Here is a 15,996-nt window from a genome sequence, read left to right as displayed (position 1 = left end):
ACAACATTAACACACTCTCTTGGACCTGACCGCGTTAAGTGCAAGTCTATGCTTTTAGTAGTTTGGTCTTTGCAATTAGTTGTACTTGGCCGCTGCCGTGTTTCTGAAGGTGCAAATCACGACACCCTGTTTCATCACGGATGAATGTAGTCCAATCAGACCATTCGGAGGCTGACAACTTAGACAAGCAGCTAGTTTTATAACCTGTGTTAACAGACATTTTCCCTCCATTACTTCTTACATGGGAAAGTTCTGGTGCACAGAAATCACCATTTCTTATGAACAAGCACTGAGTGTGGGTGGTAAATAGAATAAAATATAAATTTTAAACAGGAAAGACCAAACAGAGACAGGGATACAGCACATGTTTTAAGAAGTTCATAGTTTACAGTGTAGGCAAAGTGGAATTTTACAAAATAAATCGATCTTGGGATCACCCCGACCAATTCTGTACAAACCTTATCTATAATACATAAAATATAAAAATATATTACTGGGACAATGAGAAGTTAATCATAGAAATCATAGAAGCCCTACAGTGCAGAAGGAGGCCATTCGGCCCATCGAGTCTGCACCGACCACAATCCCACCCAGGCCCTACCCCCACATATTTACCCGCTAATCCCGCTAACCTACACATCTCAGGACTCTAAGGGGCAATTTTTAACCTGGCCAATCAACCTAACCCGCACATCTTTGGACTGTGGGAGGAAACCGGAGCACCCGGAGGAAACCCACGCAGACACGAGGAGAATGTGCAAACTCCACACAGTGACCCGAGCCGGGAATCGAACCCGGGATCCTGGAGCTGTGAAGCAGCAGTGCTAACCACTGTGCTACCGTGGTTAGCACTGCTGCTTCACAGATTTACCCTTAACCGTTATGGGTAACCGTGAGATTTACCCTTAACCGTGGTTAAGGGTAAAGATATGGCACCCGGTGGAGACAGAGACTAGCACTCACTTTGACTACTGTGAAGAAGGTGCAGTCCCTGCCCATTGACTTGGTCAGTTCTAATAAATCAGTTAATCATACCATCCAAACAAGGATGTTTGATCTCGAGACCACAATCATTTTATACATATACTGTGGCAGCTACTTCTTGCACCACAACTGATACAGTTTAAATCAAATAGAGTTCAAAGTTTTCTGTAGTACTCGCTAAATAAACATCTTCCTCAGACGGTGCTGAGTCCGATATCTGTGGCTGCCACACAGGTAACTCATCCACTCTCCAACCAGTCGATCAACTCTTCGCTTGAAAAACCTCAGTCTTGTCTGAATCTCTAGATTCAGTGGCAGAGAATGACGGAGACTGTCTGGATCAGAGATTCCATATTTTTGGGATCAGGGAGACCACCTGCATTCCAGGATCATCCATTGGACCATTTGGCAAGCAGGCAATGCCATCACAGGAAACACCTAAAACACATGAAGGAAAAGTTCAGACAGGGCCACCCGACTTTAACACAGCTCTCTATCCACGGCAAATACACCAGGTGACATCCCGCGTTATTTCATACGAAGAGTAAAGCCAAGTGTAATATTCAGATCAGTCAGAGTTAGAGAGTGGAGAGATAACTGAATTAGATCGAGAAGAGGGAAGTGAAAAGGAAGCAGGTGGAAAGGTAGTGCAAGAAAGTAACTTTTGGAGTCTGTTAAACGGTTCAATTTTATTTATGTACTAGTGAGATTTAAAACACTCCAAAAGGAGAATTTCACAGTAACTTCATTGCAGTGTTAATGTAAGCCTTACTTGTGACTAATAAATAAACACTTCTCTTCTTTAATTGAGCAGCAGTTTTTTTCAGCTACAATTCAGTCTTTACACCTTTATCATTCAAAAACGATTGAACCTCATTAAACCAATTAGAACCACGTTATCCAATTAAAGAAACACCAGGTCCAGGTTCAATCGGGTGACCACCTGCTCCCATCATTTGTTTCGAGTAAGCCAGTTAGCAGATGGAGTTTTAGAAGGATCGAGGGCATGTTTTCATACTGGAGACAAAGCTGCCTTGATGGTTAATGATCCCTATAAGCACTCAGTGTCCTAGCCTTTCACCGAGTCCTCCCTTTATTCTCTCAGCATTCCAGACCTTGGTTTACATGCATGGCTAGAATGTGTGCTCTACCCCACATTCTTGCTGATGGCTAATGCCTAACTTTGACAGCACTTTACAACCAACCTGACTCTCAAGAAACTCACAAGGAAGTTGATGGAGAGCAGCGAGGAGGGATGAGGGAGAGGAGAAGTAAAGTGGAAAATGGGAGAGGGGAGGCAAAGTGCAAGGAAGTTAAGAAAATATTAAATGAGGAGGAGAAGATGGAAAAAGGAAGGCACGGGACAGGGAGGCCGGAATTTATTCTGTGATGCTCAGTGATAACGGGGTGTTTTGAAATGAGATCACGGAGTTCTGGTTACCAAAGAAAATGTTAGAGTTAGAGAGTGGAGAGATAATGGAATTAGATCGAGAAGAGGGAAGTGAGGTGTTTGTCATCAATGTGATGGTTGGGTTGGGGAGTTGTATGGGCTTCGTGGGAGGTGATGTTGTTGGGAGTGCAATAAAACAGCCTATACAAAATAAAATAGAGGGTATATTGTTCCAATCACACAAAAAAACTTCAAACATCTAGGTACAGCTCAGGAACATCGAAACAGAAGGAAGCCATTTGGCTCCTTGAGTCTGTTCCATGATTCAATAAGATGGTGGCTGATCTCTGACCTAACTGCCTTTGTCCCATTTCCCCCAATACCTTTGGTTAACAAAAATCTATCAAGTTCAGACTTAAAAATTAACAACTAGTCTGTTATTAATTGCTTTTGCAGAAAAGACTGATCTAATGTGTGTTGAAGTATTTCCCAGTTTCACTACTGAAAGATTTGCCTTGAATTTTTAAAAACTGTCCCCCCTCACTCTAGACTACCGATCCTGCAGAAAATGTTTTGTGTCTACCTTATCTGTTTCCTTAATATCTTTGAGCAAATCACCCTTCTCAATCCCAGGGAATACAATCTTAGATTGTGTATTATCTTTTTGTAATCCTTTTTTCATTCTGGTACCCAATACTGCTTATGGGTGTTTAAATCAGAGGCCAGTCGTAACCAGAGGTGTATAACGATAATGGGTCTGTAAGGAGTGTGTAGCATAAGGGCCTTTTGGCTAAGATCAAGCATCATTGGATCAAGCCCAAGATGGGATGCAATGCCTTTTCTTGTCAGTAAGAAGTCTCACAACACCAGGTTAAAGTCCAACAGGTTTATTTGGAATCACAAGCTTTCGGAGCACTGCTCCTTCATCAGATAAGTGGAGAGGTAGGTTTCACAAACACGGCATATATAGACAATGACACAATTACAAGATAATGGTTGGAATGCGAGTCTATCTTGTCAGCCTTCTGTTTCAATGTTCCTGAGCTGTACCTAGATGTTTGAAGTTTTATTGTGTGATTGGAACCGAAATCAGAGTCAGAGAGAGAGTCAGAGAGGTTTACAGCATGGAAACAGGCCCTTCGGCCCAACTTGTCCATGCTGCCCTTTTTAAAAAAAAACCCCAAGCTAGTCCCAATTGCCCACATTTGGCCCATATCCCTCTATACCAATCGTACCCATGTAACTGTCTAAATGCTTTTTAAAAGATAAAATTGTACCCGCCTCTACTACTACCTCTGGCAGCTTGTTCCAGACACTCACCACCCTGTGTGAAAAACTGCCCCTCTGGACACTTTTGTACCGCTCCCCTCTCAACTTAAACCTATGCCCTCTAGTTTTAGACTCCCCTACCTTTAGGAAAAGATAATGACTATCTACGTTGTCTATGTCCCTCATTATTTTATAGACCTCTATAAGGTCACCCCTCAGCCTCCTACGCTCCAGAGAAAAAAAATCCCAGTCTATTCAGCCTCTAAGAGCATTCAAATGGTTATTGGATAAACATATGGATGATATTGGAATAGTGTAGATTAGAGGGGCTTTAGATTGGTTCCACTGGTCGGCGCAACATTGAGGGCCGAAGGGCCTGTACTGCGCTGTAATGTTCTATGTTCTCCTTATAACTCAATCCATCAAGTCCCGGTAGCATCCTAGTAAATCTTTTCTGCACTCTTTCTAGTTTAATAATATCCTTTCTATAATAGGGTGACCAGAATTGCACACAGTATTCCAAGTGTGGCCTTACCAATGTCTTGTACAACTTCAACAAGACGTCCCAACTCCTATATTCAATGTTCTGACCAATGAAACCAAGCATGCCGAATGCCTTCTTCACCACTCTGTCCACCTGTGACTCCACTTTCAAGGAGTTTTGAACATGTACCCTGAGATCTCTTTGTTCTGTAACTCTCCCCAACACCCTAACATTAACTGAGTAAGACCTGCCCTGGTTCAATCTACCAAAATGCATCACCTCGCATTTATCTAAATTAAACTCCATCTGCCATTCGTCAGCCCACTGGCCCAATTAGAAACATAGAAAAACTACAGCACAATACAGGCCCTTCAGCCCACAAAGTTGCGCCGAACATGTCCCTACTTTAGTGATTACTAGGCTTACCTATATACCCTCTATTTTATTTTGTATAGGCTGTTTTATTGCACTCCTAATAACATCACCTCCCACACTGACCAACAACTCCCACGAAGCCCATACAACTCCCCAACCCAACCATCGCATTGATGACAAACGCCTCACTTCCCTCTTCTCTGACAAGGTCTATCTTGGACCTTGCTTGTTTCTCTTGTGTGGACCATGAATTGGATTCAATATGAATTTGGTTTTTGGAGTAAGCAAGGAGATGGATTTGGGTTTGCCCAGTCCACTCTGAGCATTGGCTTTGTAACTTTAAGAATGGAGTGAAAATTAAAAAATAAAATGTGTATAGTGTAAGTCACTAAACAGTGGGAAGGAATTAGATAACTTGTATAAAGATGCAAGAGCTACAGAGCAATGATAATGGGGACTTCAATTGCTGGGATTGCAGCAGTGCAACAGTCGGTAGACTAATTCCAGCAATGTGTACAAGGAACTTTCTTAAATCGAGTGTGTTTCCAGCATAACGAGAAAAGATGCAACGCTAGATCTTGTTCTGGAAAATGAAGTGGGGAAAGTGAAACAGGTAGAGAATATTGATCATAATATCAGCAGGTTTAGAATAACAAAGCCATGAATGAGAGTCCCAGTGGCAGATGAGCTGAGAAAGGAGTGAAGTCTGCCCATGGCAAGGAGGTGGAAATAGACAGTATGAGAGATTAATATGAAATAGAATAAGGTTTATGAAAATCATCACATCCAGAATACAGTTGAAACCGGGCAGAATACAGAGAGCACAGGAGAAACAGAAAAAAAGGCAGAGGATGCATGAGAAAACGTTAGTGCTAACATAAAAGGGAACCAAAAAGTATTTTACTACACATAAATAGTAAAAGAGTAGCTAAAAGAGGAAATGAATGACTAGGGTCAAAAAAAGAATATTTTTGCAGAGGCAGAGGACAGGGCTATGGTACTAAATGAGTACTTTGCATTAATGTTACTCACTAAAACAAAGAACAAAGAACAGTACAGCACAGGAAACAGGCCCTTCGGCCCTCCAAGCCTGTGCCGCTCCTTGGTCCAACTAGACCAATCGTTTGTATCCCTCCATTCCCAGGCTGCTCATGTGACTATCCAGGTAAGTCTTAAACGATGTCAGCGTGCCTGCCTCCACCACCCTACTTGGCAGCGCATTCCAGGCCCCCACCACCCTCTGTGTAAAAAACGTCCCTCTGATGTCTGAGTTATACTTCGCCCCTCTCAGCTTGAGCCCGTGACCCCTCGTGATCGTCACCTCCGACCTGGGAAAAAGCTTCCCACTGTTCACCCTATCTATACCCTTCATAATCTTGTATACCTCTATTAGATCTCCCCTCATTCTCCGTCTTTCCAAGGAGAACAACCCCAGTCTACCCAATCTCTCCTCATAGCTAAGACCCTCCATACCAGGCAACATCCTGGTAAACCTTCTCTGCACTCTCTCCAATGCCTCCACGTCCTTCTGGTAGTGTGGCGACCAGAACTGGACGCAGTACTCCAAATGCGGCCTAACCAGCGTTCTATACAGCTGCATCATCAGACTCCAGCTTTTATACTCTATACCCCGTCCTATAAAGGCAAGCATACCATATGCCTTCTTCACCACCTTCTCCACCTGTGTTGCCACCTTCAAGGATTTGTGGACTTGCACACCTAGGTCCCTCTGTGTTTCTATACTCCTGATGACTCTGCCATTTATTGCATAACTCCTCCCTACATTATTTCTTCCAAAATGCATCACTTCGCATTTATCCGGATTAAATTCCATCTGCCACCTCTCCGCCCAATTTTCCAGCCTATCTATATCCTGCTGTATTGCCCGACAATGCTCTTCGCTATCCGCAATTCCAGCCATCTTTGTGTCATCCGCAAACTTGCTGATTACACCAGTTACACCTTCTTCCAAATCTTTAGAGAAGAGGATATTTACTGCTGCACATATCCTCTTTAGAGAAGAGGATATGTGCAGCAGTAAAAGAGGAACTGATATTTGGATAGAATAAACATTTATAAAGCGGTACAGTACTTAAAAGGATGGCAGAAAGTAGAAACGTTACCCAGTCCAGAAGGGATACATTCTACCTTACAGAAGGAAGTAAAAAGTTGAAAATGCTACCGGTTTGACCTACAAACTTCCAATCATCCTTCAATACAGGTGAAACTAGAACTAGGGGGCATGGCCTCAAAATAAGGAGTTTTAAAAGAGCGAGGTTATGTTGCAGCTGTATAACAGAGGATTGAAAATTGAGGGATAAACCTTATGATGGGAAAACATTTAAAAATAACTGTCTAGGCCAAAATTAACTGGCATTTGGAAAAATGTAAGCTAATTAAAAAGTCAGTGTGGATTTGCTAATAGGCTGTGTTTGACGAACTTGGAGTTATTTGATGACATAACAGTGAGGTTGATGTTGTGTGAATGAACTTTCAAAAAGGTATTTGACAAAATACCACACAATATACATGTTGGCAAAAATAAAACTCACAGGATTAAGAGGCAGTGGCAACATGGATATGAAATTGGTTATGGGACAGAAACAGAGTGTAGTGTTGAACAATTGTTTTGTAGACAGAGGAAAATGTATACTAATGTTACTCATGGATCAGTCTTAGGACTATGCTTTATGATTATAACACGACGACAGGAGAACATAAACTGATAAAATAGGCAGAAACATAAATGAAATTTAGCACAGGACTGTGAAGTGATACATTTTGGTAAGCAGAAGAAGAGGCAATAAAAACCAAACTTTTTACAATTTTAAAAGGGAATGTAAGAACATGCTAGCTACATGCATACAAATCTTGTGAAAGTTGAGGACAATTTGAGAAGGCTGTTAAAAAAGCATATGGGATATTTGATTTTATCAATGGAGACACAGAGTACAAAAGAAAGAAGTTATGCTAAACCTTTATAAAACATTGGTTAAACTTCAATTGGAACATTTTGTTCAATTCTGGGTACAGGGAGGATGACAAGGTCTTAGAGAAGTTATAGAATAAATTTATGAGATTGGTACCAGGGATGAGAGACTCCACCATGTGGATGACTGCAGAAACTGGAGTTATTCTCTTTAGAATAGAGAAGTTTATTTTAAGAGGCGATTTGATAGAGGTGTTCAAAATCATGAAAGTTTTTAATAGATTAAATGAGGAGCAACTGTTTCCAGTGGTAGAGGTGTCAGTAACCAGGTTACACACAATTAAGGCAAAAAAAGGCAACTGGAATAACTTAGTTTGTTTAAATAAAATTATGTTCAGGAATGCATTGCATGGAAGGGTGTTGGAAATAGAAACAATTCTGAGGAGCATTTAATAAACACATAAGAGGAAACTATTTTCTATTTTTAGGCTGTGGGAAAACAAGGGGGGGGGGTGGAGAAATGGGATTAACTGAATGAACAGCTCTACCAAAAACAGCCAACACAGGCACAATAGTTGAAATGGCATCATTCTGTGCTGTATCATTCTTCAAATTAAAGTTCTCATCCTTAGGTTGAAATGGCTTCAGTAGCCAACTCACACATTCAAATACAGGTAAATAACATATCTGGTGTAAAATAATTGAGAATGTATAACATTTTCTGGATATGTCATATGTTTAATATTATAAAATGGTGCACAGGTAATAAATTTTGCTTCATAATCAATAGTGCACAACACCTGTTAATATGTTAATAATCTGGGCAACAAATAAAGACAGGCATATACCAGGTTAGGTTGGTGACATTGGGATTGCTCTCCTTAAAGGAGTGATTTGATAGAGGCATACAAGATTATGAAAGGTTTAGATAAGGTCGACAAAGAAAAGTTGTTCCCAAAAGGAATTTCAAAAGACAATTGGACGGACACTAGAGGGAAATAAATTTGCAGGGCTAAGGATTTAGAGTGGGGGAATGGATCTGCTTGGATTACTCGGCATGGATTTGATGGGCTGAATGGCCTCCTTTTGTGCCATCATGTTTCTAAATAATGTGCATAGTAACTTTATTACAATAAATGTTTTTATTTAATAATCATGGGCATAATAATTGTGGATGAGTAACAAATTTGGCCACAATAAATGCAGCTATAAAACAGAGTAAAACAAATCGATGTGGCTGTACATTAAATGTATATGTAATATTTTAAAGTAAAGTTTATTTATTAGTCACAAATAGGCTTACATTAACACTGCAATGAAGTTACTGTGAAAATCCCCTAGTCGTCACACTCTGGCACCTGTTCAGGTACACTGAGGGAAAATTTAGCATGGCCAATGCACCTAACCAGCACGTCTTTTGGACTGTGGGAGGAAACCGGAGCACCCGGAGGAAACCCATGCAAATACTGGGAGAACATGCAATCTCCACACAGACAGTGACCCAAGCCAGGAATCGAACCCTAGTCCCCGGTGCTGTGCCAACCATTGTGCTGTCCCTGCAATATGCCTATTTAATAAGCATGGGTATTACAGTAACTGTATAAATAATTCATTTGGCCATAGCGTTTTAACTAATTAATGTGAAAGGATGAAGAACTAGGAGATTTTCACAGTAACTTCATTGCATTGTTAATGTAAGCCTACTTGTGACACTAATAAACAAAGTTAAAAAGGCTGCAATCATTGAATCCCTACAGCTTTTATATGGCTCCTGCTCTGATTAAGACTGCAAGAAACTACAAAGGGTTGTGAACATAGTCCAGTCCATCATGCAAACCAGCCTCCCATTCATTGACTCCATCTATACTTCCCACTGCCTCAAAAGCAGCCAACATAATCAAGGACCCCACGTACCCTGGACATACTCTCTTCTGTCAGGAAAAAGATACAAAAGTCTGAGAACTGACTCAAGAACAGCTTCTTCCCCGCTGCCATCAGACTTTTGAATGGTATTATCATATATTAAGCTGATCTTTCTCTTCACCCTAGCTATGACTGCAACACTATATTCTGCAGCCTCTCCTTTCCTTCTCCCCTAAATACTCTGTGAAAGGTATGTTTTCACTGTATAGTGTGCAAGAAGTGATACTTTTCAGTGTATCCCAATACACATGACAAGAATAAATCAAATCAGTACAGGAGGCGGCCATTTGGCCCATTGAGCCTGCACTGACTCTCTGACAGAGTATTTTACCCAGGTCTTCTCCCTCACCTTATCCCTGTAACCCCACACATTTACCATGGCTATTTCCATCTAATGAAGAAGTAATGAATGCTCCAGATCATTGAATCATAGGATCCCAATAGTGCAAGCCATTCGGCCCATTGTGCCTGTTCCAACAACAATCCCACCTAGACCCTATCCTCGTAACCCCACATATTTACCCTGCCAACCCCCGACATTAAGGAGCAATTTAGCACAGCCAATCCACCTAACCTGCACATCTTGGGACACGAAGGGGCAATTTAGCATGGCCAATCCATCTAACCTGCATATCGGGCGGCATGGTCGCACAGTGGTTAGCACTGCTGCTTCACGGTGCCAGGGATCCGGGTTCGATTCCCAGCTTGGGTCACTGTCTGTGTGGAGTTTGCACATTCTCCCCGTGTCTGCGTGGGTTTCCTCCGGGTGCTCCGGTTTCCTCCCACATTCTGAAAGACATGCTGGTTAGGTGCATTGACCCGAACAGGTGCCAGACTGTGGCGACTAGGGGAATTTCACAGTAACTTCATTGCAGTGTAAGCCTACTTGTGACTAATAAATAAACTTTACTTTAACTCTTGGGACACTAAAGGGCAATTTAGCATGGCCAATCCACCTCTCTTTGGAGAGGAGTACATTGAGGAAAAAATGAAAGTTTGCCACGGCAGCCAAGGGACAGGAAGCCCACCTTACCCCTCAGCTCGTTGTCCAGGTTGTCAGGTCAGCTCCTGGAGCAGTTGAGTTTGATGGAGTAGGCGAGGTCAGCCAGGTAGGCCAGGAAGTTGAGGACGAGCAGGGAGGTGAAGAGGAGCAGCTGGTTCCGCCGGCAGTCCACCCGCGAGCACTCGTCCAGCCAGTCGGCGTGGCGGGTCAGGTGGAGGCCCCAGGCCAGCAGCACGGCCAACTGGAGCAGGGCGGCCAGGCTGCTGGAGGCCAGCAGGAGGCGGCTGAGGGGCAGCTGGCCACAGGCCCGGCACTCCCCCACCATCATCACTATGACAACCAGCGCCATCAGCGCGCAGGCGCACAGCGCGCCCACGCCCCACCACAGCCCGCTGCATTGTGGGTGCGCCACCGTTGCCAGGGTGACGCCGAGCAGGCAGGCCAGAGAAACCTCCAGGACCTTCAGCAGGCCGGGCCCGCTGGCCATGTAGCCGCCTCTCCCCTCCGCCTTGCTGATCAGCAGCTCGGCCGAGTAGGCCAGGAAAGTCAGGCATGAGGCGATGGTGGCGGCGGTCCGGTAGGGGCACGGGAGGCCGCTCCAGGCCGGAGGCTCGGTGGTGGCGGAGGAGGCCCGAGCCGGCCCCGCCACGCTCAGCACCAGCAGCGGGTAGGTGACCGAGACGGCCAGGTTCATCAGAGCGGCGAAGGCGGCCAGGGTGACGGGCAGGTTCTTCCAGGAGAGGGCGAGGAGGCTGTGGAACTGAGTGAACTCCACCAGGAAGATGAGCAGAGTGGCGGCGAAGGAGAAGCACCAGGTGAACATGGCCAAGGTGGCGAAGGGCCGGCTCGGCGGGGCCTCGTCCCTGCCCCCCGCCACCGCCGCCAGGCTGAAGGCTGTGCAGGCGAAGAGCATCTCCAGCAGCCGCACCACCGCCTTCGGGGAGGTCAGGTTACTCAAGTCGCTGAACCTGACCGGCATCTCTCCTCTGGGGGACCTCCAACCTTCTGCCAGCACACAGCCACCAAATATCCAACAGCTGTCAACACTGACACCGTCCCGAATGGGCAATAACCTACTACACCTGCCCTGCCTACCTCCCCGTCGTTATAGAGAGGCAGGTCGGCCGATAACGTTTCCTGTTTCGCTGGAAATTCTTGACAGAAATACCACTTTGTCAGATGTAAAGTGACCTACTTAGAAACCACAATAGCAACCATGCGAATGACTGTCAGGCTTAGGAAACCGCAGCTTGTCTAGGTGAGTCTAATCTTTCCAGCACGAGACAGCTGCCACAATAGTCTATTAAATGCAAAAGTTGACTGGGTGACAGGACAGGAATAAAGCAGCTGGTGTGGCAAACTTGCCATATTTTGGCAGGAACATCAGATCTCTCGACACATCCCAGCCATGTATCACAGAATTTTTGCAGCGCAGTTAGCTGCCATTCGAACCCATCGTATCGGCAGCGGCTCTCCGAATGAGTGCCCTTGGTGCCTCCTCCCCCTTCTTGCACTTTCAGATAACAATTGAGTTCCCTTTTGAATGTTTCCATTGACTCTGCCTCCACCACTCTCGGGTAGTGCATTCCAGATCTCAGCGAATTGCTGTGTGGAAACACTATTCATCAGGTCACTTTTGTTTCTTTAGCCGATTAATTTAAATTTGCTCCATTTCCTACTCAATCCTTTCATGAGTGGGAACGGATTTTCTCTATTTATGCTTGTCCATACCCCTCCTGATTTTGAATACCTGTCTCCCATCAGCCTTTTCTCCAAGGAGTATTGCCCTAACTTCTCCATTCTATCTTTCTAACTGAAGTTCCTCATCCCTGGAACCAATCCCGTGAATATTTTCTGCACTTCAATGCCTTCACGTTTTTCCTAATGTACAACATTCAACAGGACATACTCCAGCTGAGACCAAACTAATGTTTTATACAAGTTCAACATAATTTCCCTGCTCTTGCACTCTAAGCTCCGATTAATAAAGCCAAGGAAACTGTTTGCTTTATTAACTGGGCTCTCCCTAAAAATAACAGAAAAAAACAGGGTCAATAAAGGAAAAACATTCCAGTCAGACCCCCTTGGGTCATCAAAATCAGTCCAGAAGTTTACGTGGACCAACTGTTACCTTTGAAGTCCCTTATTGCTGCTTATAGTCAGTGATACTGCTGTTCTGACAGAATGGAGACAATCCAACTAAACTCAGTCAAGAAGCAATTCAGCTATCTCATCAAACTGCAATGTATTTCAAAGGCTCACTATGTTCATTGTGTATCAATTGAGTGTTTAAGTGTATTCAGCTGGTGGGTGTTTGTTTCTGCTCCTATTTATAGAGGCAGACTAAAGCTATGATTTTCTGATTTGCAGATGCATGTTTGTAACATGTCTCTGAATAAATGCTTATGGATAAAGATTATGCAAGCATTCAACCCTTCACTGCCTATCTAAAATAGTAAGAAGTCTCACAACACCAGGTTAAAGTCCAACAAGTTTATTTGGTAGCAAAAGCCACTAGCTTTCGGAGCGCTGCCCCTTCATCAGGTGAGGAAGGGGCAGCGCTCCGAAAGCTAGTGGCTTTTATTATCAAATAAACCTGTTGGACTTTAACCCGGTGTTGTGAGACCTCTTACTGTGTTTACCCCAGTCCAACACCGGCATCTCCACATCATATCTAAAATAGACCCCACAGGCTGGAATTTTACTGCCCCACCCGCTGCAGGAATCGGAGCAGGCAAGGGACGGAACATGGACAGGTCCATTGACCTCGGGTGGGATTTTATGATTTTGGGACAAGCGAGGCCATAAAATTCCATCCATTATGTTCTACTCTCGAAAGAGCTGCTTAACATCAAGTCTCTCACTAGGTTTACATAATAAAAGTATTACAATTATAAAAATGCTTACTGAGTGTCATCCTCTAACAAAGTGTTTTACCTTGTAACACATTTTAAATTGTGATAATGTGCGGACACATGGATGATGGGTTGACTGATCTGTGTTGTAAACATTTTATGTCTTAAATTTTACACTTCCAAGGATCTGAGGTACCAATCTCAGCTCCACTGCTCCATGGGGTAATCTTAAACTGAGGTTGAAATCCTCTCTGCGGAGAGAGGAAAGATCTGAAAGTGGATTATCCCAGGTCTCTGTTAGCAGGCTATCGAGCCCATGCCCCGTCTGGAGAGAGTAAGAAGACGTGCAAATAACCAGACGAAGCTCGTCCTTGCAGACAAAAATTATTTATACTGAAGACCCTTCATGGCGCACCTTGCCTCATTCTTCACAGTCTGCACTGCAGCTCATCCCTTCAGTGTTTGCACCTCACTTTCTAATTGCTCCATGCCTTTCACAGCTTACTTCTCCTCTCCACCTCATCTCGCCACAGAGTGAGTCCCAACTCTGCTGTGTCCTGTTCAAGGTAGTTTAACTTTTAGCAATGCTAAAATTATATCACTCACACTTTAATTTCAATATGGGCATTACTGGTAAAGCCACTGTTTATTGTCCATTGTTAGTTTCTCGGGGTTTGAATCACTGATAGCAGTTTGATGCAATTGAGTTATTCACTAAGCCACTTTAGATGGCAGTTAAAAGTTAATTGGTGTGGAATGGAGTCACATTGTGGTCAGGTCGAGTAAGGACAGCAGGTTTCCTTCTTTAAAGGCCTTCTGTTGGTTTGTAGCACAACCTGATCGACATCTTTGTAGTCAGTTTTACATCATCCAGATTTTAAAATGATTTGAAATTCTCAAACTGTTATGGTTGGGTTTGAACTCATTCTCTGCATTATTATTTTAATAACCACAACATCGAGGGCTGTGAAAAGCAAGCTGTGGTTTCACAACAATGAGGAAATTAGGCAGTGAAGGGTGAATGTGCCATCACTTTAAACTCTGCATAGTTTGCAAGAACTGATCACAGATGCCCTGAATAGAACATGTTCTACATCAATACCTCAGCTCACTTCTGCTTGGCGCAGCTTTTATTTTTAGTCTTTTTCATGTTGATTTTCCTCCCCACTGTGTTGAAAAAAATTATTCTGCAACAAGCTGGACCATGTGGTAGGGTAGTAGATAGGGAGATATATTTGGCATTAAGCAGAACCTGACCCAGGAGAGCTCGACACTGATACTGGGAGGAACCATGATTCTGCATGGGGTTTGGGTGGAAGGATAAGGAAGCCTCCTTCTCCCAAGTCCTGAGGAGATGGTTGTCTGCATCATGAGGCTGGCTGCATTTAGTTTTACTGAGAATGTCGGGATTTTCCTACCTTCTGCCCCTTCTAAACTCCCGGAACACCACCATCCATGGAAAGCGACTGGCCCGGGTAGGATGCCCTGATGAGCACTCGGATCCTGCGCAGACCAACTGGCAGGGGCATTCGCAGACATCTTTAACCTCCTTGCACCAATCTGAGGTCCCTACCTGCTTCAAGAAGATGACTATCATCCCTGTACCAAAAACAGCCAGGCAGCATGTCTTAATGATTGTCGCCTGGTGGCTCCAGTATCCATCATTATGAAGCACTTTGAGAGGTTAGTCATGGTACTGTTAGTGCGAGTGGGCGAATACGACCACTACGGACCCAGAGTCAGGTTCAACAATGGCACAGCTTTATTGCTTTACGTCGACGGAGATGGGGATGAGAAAAGTATCAGCTATGATTGAATGGCGGAGCAGACACAATGGGCTGAGTGGCCTAATTCTGCTCCAATGTCTTATGGTCTTATGAATTCGTCAAAATGACCTTGTCCGCAATTTGAGTGGCTTGCAGTCTCATGCGTAATCTTTGCAGCATGACAGGCAATTTTATTGCTCGGCCCAACATTATCCAGGATCCTGGCATCACATCAGACGGTCAGCCTATGGCATAAGTATAGTCCTGCTTTACAGGCTTTTGACACACATTTGGGATGCCCATCTGAGCACTTCTAAACAGGCCTTGCTGCATAGGCTGGAAACCACTGCCATACTGGTCATCCTACCTTTGAAGCCTCTAAAGTGGCTTCTACCGCTCGTGGAGCTGCACAACTGAATTATTCAGCTGTTGACTCTTAACTGTATTTGAAAGTGCCTCCTCAGGCAACTAGGAATGGACAATCATGTTGGCTATGCCACTGGTGTCTTTATTACATAAATTAAAATTCACTATCCATTCAAGCATGTAAGAACTGAGATAGGATGAGATTACAGGGTGATTGTTGGTTGTGTAGTATCACAGTATGAGTCAGTGCCAGGAGAGGAGGAGAGAAAATAATTAAATGGAGTGGGGGAGGGGGAGGGAAACTTAAAATAACAGATAAATGGAAAATTATAAAAGTTCACACTCCTAATATTAGATAAGCATCAGAAAGAGATTATCTTTTTAAAACTCTGAGCTGTTGCTATGTTTTGTAATCACATTTTTATATTCTGGAAAATAAAATGATTGTTCACATTCTGATTTATTGCGTCCTGGAGCTGTACTTTACGACAAATCAGATCAGCAAGGAAAAAAAAACTGATGTAGGGAGATAAATTAAGCATTGTTATGTCCCAAGATAGTAAATGTACAATACACATCATCCACTAAAAACAATGGCTTAGACATTTCCACACAGCTTCTGTTATTCAGACATTAAACACCATCCCAACCA

General features: G+C 43.6%; 1 protein-coding gene across 2 annotated transcripts; it reads right to left on the bottom strand.

Moving 5' to 3' along the window:
* Window positions 1-339: 339 nt before the first annotated feature.
* On the bottom strand, window positions 340-15,796 carry LOC144501783 (myeloid-associated differentiation marker homolog). Of its 2 annotated transcripts, none has more exons than XM_078225792.1 (2): window positions 10,388-15,796; window positions 340-1,422 (listed from the first exon to the last, which is right to left on the bottom strand). In XM_078225792.1, exon 1 carries the CDS (start codon window positions 11,334-11,336, stop codon window positions 10,416-10,418), a length of 921 nt encoding a protein of 306 aa, XP_078081918.1. In that variant the 5' UTR covers window positions 11,337-15,796; the 3' UTR covers window positions 340-1,422; window positions 10,388-10,415. The 2 variants fall into 2 exon arrangements, with proteins under 2 accessions (XP_078081918.1, XP_078081919.1); XM_078225793.1 differs by having other exon boundaries at window positions 879-1,422; window positions 10,383-15,796.
* Window positions 15,797-15,996: the final 200 nt, after the last annotated feature.

This window comes from Mustelus asterias, chromosome 12 (genome assembly GCF_964213995.1).
Source record: "Mustelus asterias chromosome 12, sMusAst1.hap1.1, whole genome shotgun sequence".
Classification (NCBI taxonomy): Eukaryota; Metazoa; Chordata; class Chondrichthyes; order Carcharhiniformes; family Triakidae; genus Mustelus; species Mustelus asterias.
The sequence above is the reverse complement of the archived record's forward strand: the minus strand, read 5'-3'. Positions and strand labels throughout refer to the sequence as shown.